Source organism: Oryza glaberrima, chromosome 8, assembly GCF_000147395.1.
Source record: "Oryza glaberrima chromosome 8, OglaRS2, whole genome shotgun sequence".
Classification (NCBI taxonomy): domain Eukaryota; kingdom Viridiplantae; phylum Streptophyta; class Magnoliopsida; order Poales; family Poaceae; genus Oryza; species Oryza glaberrima.
In genome coordinates this window covers 22,481,137-22,489,791 of record NC_068333.1, presented here as the reverse complement: position 1 = coordinate 22,489,791, position 8,655 = coordinate 22,481,137, and the positions used below count along the sequence as shown (strand labels likewise).

The window sequence follows — 8,655 nt, the reverse complement described above, 5'->3', positions numbered from 1 at the left end:
TGCAAGCGTGTGTTCTCCTTTAATAAAGGGATACTGTAGAAAGGAAAAAGATTTCATGTGCCTCTTTTCATACTTCTTTGCCAACAATATTACTCTATGCCAATTGCAATTTAATTGGACTTTCTGAAACAAGGAAAAAACATATTGTCGGTGATATGGGACCGGGGGTACCTATGCTAAGGGGAAGGAGTCGTTTCCCCCCAGCCACATGGCCGCGCGGCCCGAACCCCCCACCGACGCGCGGACAACGAATAGCCAAGGGGCGCCCGTGTCTCCCCAGGGGGCTCGGGGTATCCTGTCGTACCCCTCAGGCCCGAGGGGCTGCGTTGCCCCGAGGCTCTCACTCGACCGCCATGTGGCAGCCACGTGAGGGATCAAGTGGGCAGAGACGGGGGCGCTGCCAAGCACATTTATGGGTGGCACCCCAACCGCCCCCATTGCATTTAATGTAGCGTGGCTGATCGTGCGCCGCCCGACGAATGACGTGCGCCAGGCAGCATTGACCGGTCTGCGACCGGTGACAGAGGGATGGGACAGGCGGCAGCGCACCCACGCCCTACCCTGTGTTAGGCGGCGTGGGGGCAGGTATGCCCTGTCCCGTCAGCAGCAGGGGATCAACATGCGGGTCGGTGCGCCCCACGCGCGTGAACCCACGAAGTCTCCAAGAATTTATGAGGGAATGACAGGGGATGTCCCCCATGTCAGGTGAAGGACTTCGCTGGGGACCACTTGAGGACGGGCGTGTACTTCGCCTTCGGCCCAAGGCATGGGCAGTTGTTCAATCCAGGCCCATGTGGGCCCCTCTCCAAAGAGGGGAGCGTAGAGGCGGTGCATGTGGTATCCTCTTGAACTATAAAAGGAGGACATTGCCCGGCGAGCAAGGGGACGACTCTTGGGAGTTCGAATTCTAGGAGAAAGCTAGCCAAGCCCTAGTTGACTCTCTTAGGTTTTGGATTCCTTGTAACAATTTGAAGATAAATCCACACACAGGAGTAGGGTGTTACACAGTCCAGCGGCCCGAACCTGGATAATCTCTCGTCTTCACCTCGATCGCCATCCACCTTGCAAGCTTAACCCCGGCGTGATTACACTCTTGATCATCGCGCTTAATCCTCTGGCCGAACTCACAAAGGAGGGTCTCACGTCCTCCCGCTAGAGAGGGTCACTCCTCGACACATATCATTGTGTCTATTTAGCACTGATTTTTTTTAGATGTGGCTTAAATGAATAGGTGTATTACCAAATTTATACAAACATTTTTTTGTGGATGAAACAAGATCACAATATATGCTAGTACATGTGACATGGTTAGTCATAGTCAGCTTGATCTATGTTACATCCAAGCAAGAATTTGTCACATTGGCTAGCAGTGAGACGTTTCTATCTGAACATGCAACCGGCAAACTGGTCACCTGATCCTGCTTTCTCTGAAGGAAACACCAGCTACTGTCCAGTGATCAATGAAAGCTCTGTTTCAATGAAAAAGAGATGGGAAGTTATGCATAATTCAGGGGCATCATTGCTTCTCTGTCTTCTCCTTTCTCTACGCATAATCAGGTTCAGACAATCAGAGATTCAGAGTTCAGGCTGTCCCCAGCTCAATTCCAATCCCCATGCTTCCCATTGTGCTTTGGCTGGCATTGGGGCCCTCTCATTGTGCGGTGCCAAACTTATAATACAAGCAAGATCTCTTATCCCTGTTCATCCTAATAAAACCAGCTAGATTCATCAACTCCAACAGACAATAGCTAGGAGTAGCATGCATCTGTGTAGTAGAGAGGTTCTAATCAGAGGTTTGAGAATTATTGCCTGATCTGAATCTGAGTAGTGGCTTGATTATTTTAGTACCATTAACTTGCATAGTTTTATATGATCAGACTCCTTTGGAGCAAATGGAATTTCACTGGAATTTTGTAGCAATTGAACTAATTTCTCTGAAACTCATGCAGTAATGCACATATCAACTTACTTTAGGATAAAGTTTGAACTATAGATATCAACTTTAGAAGCAGTGACTAGCTTCCTCCTCGTCTTCTTTCCTTTTCTCTCTACAGATAGCAACAACTCATTTTGCCCCAAAAAAACAAAACAATAGAAATAATAAATCATTTAAAAATCCAGTTTCTTTTTTTGATATGTAGAAATAACACATTTGGAAGATGCAATAATCGTACAGGGGTCAGTGCACCGGAGCGGCCGGTGGGCCCCAGCGCGCAGCTGGACACCACAGAAAAGGATCTGCAAATGGGCCCATCTCCCACCCGGCCGGCCCAACACCATCGCGCGGTTGCGAACTTTTGCGATCCAATCCACCAACGGATCGGCTTGAAATACCGAAACTGCCCCTGGTCACGCGCGCACAAGGGCGCCCGTTACAGCGAGCAGTTGTAGACTTGTAGTAGGGTCTACTTCACGGCATCACGACGCCTCGCGGGGCCGGCGAGATCGCGCCGCGGCGGCGATGGGGGTCGTCGTGGCGTACCGGAAGCTGTCGCCGGCGAGCCGTCGTGGCGGAGGCGCCGCCCGGGCGTGGGTGGCGCTGCTGCGGCGGGCGGCGGCGGGGGTGGCGGCGCGGCTGCAGCGCGCGGCGAGGAGGCGGTGCGTCGGCGTCGGCTGCGGCGGCGCGAGGAGGCTGACGTGGGCGGGGCTCTGCGTCGGGAGGGGCGTGGCGGTGGCCGCGCCGGCGAGGAGGATCTCGTCGGCGGCGGGGTCGTATGATCCGGCGAGCTACGCCCGCAACTTCGACGACGGGGTGTGGAAGGCGGAGGAGGGCTGCGCCGGCGCCGCCCGGTTCGCCGGCGCGAATGGTAAATCGAGCTCGAATTCGAGATGATTTTTCATTATATTCATCCTCGGATTGTAAATTTCATCGATCCCAGCTTGCAGAATCGGTTAATTCCTGATTAGCTCTGAATGCTATCTGGGGTGGTTCACTGGTTTCGAATTGAATTTTGGATGCATCCATCTGCTCCTTTTTTTCCCCTTTTCTAAATTGGCAAAGGCAAATGCAGCATGAATAATCTGATTAAGATTACAAAATCCCACGTCTCAAATCTAGATTAACTTTGTACTGTCACTCTGAATCTTCATGTAGTTAATGCTGCTTAGTCTAGTTGCCCAACTTTTTTAGGTTCTTCTCCATAACTAAAGCAAGAGGGGGAACGGCCCACATAAATAGGGGCAATGTGGGCCGCGGCCCATCAAGGGACCCATGAGCTTTGTCAACCGCCTTGCTTATACTAAGCACCATTTTGCTGTAGATTAGTAACCGTATTATGAATGTAATTAAGTAAGATGACGCTCGTTTACCGGACGAGTAGTAGTAATTAAATTAATTCCCTTCATCTGATGCATTCTGCATCTGTCGGTGAACTAGTCGTCGTGGCATCCAAACAGTTGTGCTTACTGAAACTGTTCAACTGCATGTTCCCCTGTGTATACTGTGTGCTGTGAAGGTTGACGTCTCCCAGTGTCGGTGCGCCATTAGTTTTACTATAATGATTATGCGCGCTACGTAGCGCGCGGCCACCAACTCACAGGAAATAGGCAAACGCAAGATCAGAGAATCGTTTATTTAGGTTATGAATAGCGAGCCATTAGCCACATCAGATGGCCAGATGCGTTTTGCCGCGTCCTCTACAGAAAACTAAGCCGTCGACTATTAGGATGCGACCGTCATGCTAGCCTTCTTTTTTTAGCAGAGTAGGTATGGGACAAAGAAGGAAAACAATCTTATAAGACTACAATCATAACAAGTTGAAATCGAATGGATTTGTAATACAATCTTGGACCCTGCCCTTCCAGCTGCCAGATCAAATGGTATAATCCTCGTCACTGCCAACTGATAATATTGCATTTTTTTTGCTGTAATCCAGCAACACCCATGACAGCAGAAGAATGCAAATCCTTCTGCACTTTCGTGTGGTTCCATGAATCATCTTTTTGTTGACAGCATGGTCACTTCCACCAGTCACAAAGCATGAAATTAATGTTGTTAATAATTTCGTTGCTATGAGGCTTCACTGGTAGAAAACTAACTTTCTTCTGTTTCAGAGGATTAGTTAAAGAAACACCTTTTAGTAATGATCCAATACAGACAGTCATATGTTACTGTTAAGAAAATGGTACCATAAAAAAATTAGGATGGATTCCTCAGCATTTCAAATGAAATGAACACATTACAGTAGCCCTTGATGCATCCTTTCCCAGGGGAAAATAGCACAAGAAAGTTAAATAATTTATGACTTTTGTGTGATCATTTAGAAAGATTTACTGTGATGTGGCTGTTAATTCAATTAAGAAAGTATCAGCAGTCAATCGTGATAGGATCAAGCACAAAAAACAGTACAAATTAGCTGGCAATAAGTTACATGCTAAGAGGTGAAGCTCTGAGCATGATTACATGAATAACTTAAAAGACTATATCTCTTGTTTCTATCATGTGGTAGCCATATTTAAGATGATTAGATATCTAGAATTAAATTTGCAGATAGAATGTCACCAGGAAAAAACATTCAGGTGTCGTTATATTTTCTTGATCAATTTGCACAGTCAAGTTAAGCTAAGCTGATAGTACTTCATGCAACTATACTATTGATGGAACCAATTTAATTGGATTATAACAACTAATGAGCATTCTCGACACATGGAGAAAACCTTGCAATGGATGTGAAGAAGTGTGCTACTTCTAGCAGAGTTCTTACTTGTCCTGATATGCTACGATTCATCACTGAAACTTGAGAGTCGCCGTTATCAGCACTGTACATAGCAAAAATTAATTCACCATCTGGATGCCAAGCTACATCTTCAGGCCACCTATGCTTAGGAGAAAAGCAATTTGTTGTGCTAAGCAAGGAGATGGCTGGTCTGCAAGTAAAATATATGTGATTGTAAAATCATGCTTAAAATCAATGGACAAAAAGATGCGGTTGTGGTAAGATTGTACACTTTATAGTTTCTTACGGCTACATGAATTACTATTTTTATATTTTCACATAAGATATTTTTTGCTAAATGTCCTATGAGATTCAGGAAGAAAGAAGTCATTTAGTGTCAACAGTAGTGTATGAAGTCATGACTTCAATGTCCATACGCCATACTATGTTTAAGTTAGGGATTACAATTTATTTAGATTCATAAGCCAACTGTTCATTGACACATTTGGAAGAGCTGTTTGGGGGATTTGGTCGTATCAGTGTTAAAAATGTCACTTGGTAGAAAGCGTTGGCATATTCTTTTACAGCCACTTATGTTGCGTAAGTTGTTGGGTTTAATATCTCAGCATTGTGAAGTTGCATCAGGCGAAGCAATGCAAAAAAGGTAAAGTGAGAGGATTTACCAATTAACTTGGCTTTTGTGTGAGGTAACAAAAATACATAGGTGCTAAGATGGGTTTTTAATTATGCTTTCACAATATGTGGTTCACGAGGCAATGAAAAAAAAGGAAAAGTGAAAGGATTGACCAATTAACTTGGCTTTTTTGCGACATAAAAAGAATACATAAGTGCTAACTCGGGGTTTTAAGAATGCTTTCACAATATGTGCTTCATAGACAAAGATTAAGTCCACATTTCCAATACCAATCACATGAATGAACTTTCAGGCCTCATGTCAATATAACCATGGAGTAAAAACATTGCCTAGAGCTCCTATTCGCAGCAAAATTAGTCAATAGCAACTTAAAATACAGTATGATAAGAAATCAGAGTAATATGAGGCCTACCCTTTTGGTTGCACTTGCCACAAAGTAACAATTCCATCCAATGCACTGCACCACAAGAATGTGTAAGATTAAAGTTCTTAAAAGAGAAAAGATAAGGAAACAAGTCATGGCGATTAAATTGAATCTACCACAGCTCATCGGTGACTGGAGGTCAACCCAAAAATAAAAAAATAAAAACAAAATGCCACCATTGAACTAAGCATATCCGTCTAAACAGATAGTACACCACTAGTCTACAGCCACATCATTGCTGGCATCCTGCACTGAAACAATTCCATTCCATGTTCAGACTATCTAGATAGTTGTGTAGCTATCCTTTCGAAAGATCAATACTGTTAGTTGTTTGGACTTACCAACCTCAAACATACTGTAACTTTGGTAGCTTGTTATTTCATTAGGATGTAAGGGCAACAACCAATTCTTTGGTTGTTGTCAACCACCATAACCTATAATTTCACATATAATCTAGTACATTCACATTTCAGTAAGACGTATGTACGAAACATGACTATGTTTACACAGAAAATGCTTCATACTTGTATGTCCGAAAAGAAGAAATAAATAGATGGAAATGGTTGACATAGCACGATAACACAACTGGAAACTGATGGAACATGAAAGGTCAGCTAAAGATTGAAAATGAAGGTCAGCTAAAGATAATATTTGCATCAATGCAAGAGTTCATTTTAGCTTCACTCATGCAGGAACGCAAGCAAGAAGTTATGCCCAATAGAAGATTGCTCTCTATTGGAAATAATAACAATTCAATTAGTGCATGTGCGGCTGCTCCAAGCCAAAGGGATGCATGGACTGAGGAGTATGATCTGTAGATCATATCATTGGAGAATGCTTAATTCTCTACTAAATCATGATACAGAGGTTGAAAGTTGAAACGATTAAGTGTTCTTGCTTGCTTCCTACCTACAATGGCGTCAAGCTGCTCATCCACTCATCGAGTATGCACTTCCAACCTCTGCGATTCACAACAAACATGTCAAGTAATGCAACTGGCTAAGAAAACAAATTTGATTTGAATATAAACAATCCAATAGTAGATGGAACACATGGCCATACTCGATGAGCAATTGAACAAGGTGACGAATCTGCTTGGAGTTGTGCTTCTGGTAGCTGCTCACCACTTTCCCAATCTCAGCAACTTGCAAGACGAATCAGCATGAACACCTAGTCAACACATGAGCTGGTTTGGCATGGACGAATCGATCAATGGATGCGGCAGCGGTCGCCTCACTGTCAAGGTGTCCGGCAGCGGCAGCGACTGCCTTTCTTGGTCGTTGAGGAGGACGTCCTTGATGCGCTCGGTCTCAGCGACGACGGGGTCCTCGCGGCAAGGGACGCCGCCGTCGTCGGCGATGACATCGGCGCGGTCGGAGCTACAGATGCTAGGTATGCTGGCGGCGCCCTCGGGGTGGAGCAGCTGCGGCAGCGGCGCCTCGGTGGCGGTGCCCCCCGTGGGAGGCACCGCCGACGGTACACCATGTAGAGGCGCTGGGCGAAGGCGTCCCGCCTCGACCTGAGCGCGGCGGGGTGGTCGGACGCTGCGACGGCGATGGCGTCGAAGATGTTGTCCCCAGCGCCCCGGAAGAAGCCGAGCCAGTAATCCATCGCCGGCCAATCGGCGACGACAATGGGGGGAGAATCATAGAAGACACGTCTCGCCGAAGAAGGGGGGAGCTCTTACCTCGATGTCGGCGTGGAGACGCGGCGGGTCAGGCGGCGGCGACGAATTGGAAGGTCGCTAGGGTCTGTGCTCCTTCGCCGAGGAGGCGGCAGGGCGGTGGAGGTGGAGGTCGGGATGCAGGGGAGGAGGAGCGGCGCACCGGAAGGGGATGGCGGCGAGGAAAGCGGCGCCGGAGAAGGGAGAGAGAAAGGGGATCGGGGAGACGGGGGAGAGAGGGGATCGAGGAGGCGGCGTGGGGAGCGCACCGCCCACCGATTCCACGACCAGGCAAGACCGTACATAGGGAATGAACGGCTAGATCTCGTACACGCGTGGGAAAGAACGGCTCTGATCAGCTAAACCTAATCCGAAATACCGAAACGACGAGGGGTTTTCGGCAAAATTCGATGGCGTGGATCGGCTGAGCTCGCGGCGAATCAGATATCATAATATATTGTACAGTAAAAGTTCTCCTAGCTCAATGCCTCGATCGGAGTGGAATGGACCGACACTCTTGCCCTAATTATAATTAACGACTGCTGCTGGTCCAAATGAAAGCCCAGTCCTCTCACCTGCATTTTTATTGGGTACTGTACTACATGCCAATCATCCGTTAAAAAAAAATCTTCTGACTAAAAATCTAAAAATCCAGATATACACTAGGTTCGGATACGTAGATAGAAGTTATTGTATTTTAGACGGAGGGAGAACGCTTCAAATGGATCGTGATGGAGAGAGAAATTTATTCAGTTTTTGGAGACAAAGAGAGAGGGGTTTTTTCATGGAGAGAGAAGAATGATTATGGTTTTAAAATAGTTAAGATAGTACTAGTAATTTATATATATTAACATATATTAATTACTTTAATGGTCACGGAACTATATCGTCTACTTGTTAGCTTATCAGCCGTAACCAAAATTTAAATTTTAAAACTTAATTTAAAAGTTAGTTTTGACAAGTTTTTTTTTCCAGTTTACTAGCATTGACTTTCTGATTATAGCCTACAGGTTTCACCATCGAAGAACTTCATAATAATTTTACATGATATTCACTGAAACTAGTTCAGTTTATGCAACATTTTGGGAAATAATCATGCGTCAAAAAACAGACCTTAGGTCAGGGCAATTAGCAGAGCAAACTGGAGTATGCTATTCATACACACGCTGCACACTACCAAGCTAGTACCTAACCAGCATCACTCTAGAGATTAATAATGTCTGATGGAGTAAGTAGAGAGATCTGGATTAACAAATAG

At 45.6% G+C, this 8,655-nt stretch overlaps 1 protein-coding gene across 1 annotated transcript; it reads left to right on the top strand.

Moving 5' to 3' along the window:
- The first annotated feature begins 2,348 nt into the window (after positions 1-2,348).
- On the top strand, positions 2,349-3,664 carry LOC127782734 (uncharacterized). Its single transcript, XM_052310002.1, has one exon. The coding sequence runs from the start codon at positions 2,462-2,464 to the stop codon at positions 2,831-2,833; it is 372 nt and encodes a 123-aa protein (XP_052165962.1). The 5' UTR covers positions 2,349-2,461; the 3' UTR covers positions 2,834-3,664.
- The last annotated feature ends 4,991 nt before the right edge of the window (positions 3,665-8,655 follow it).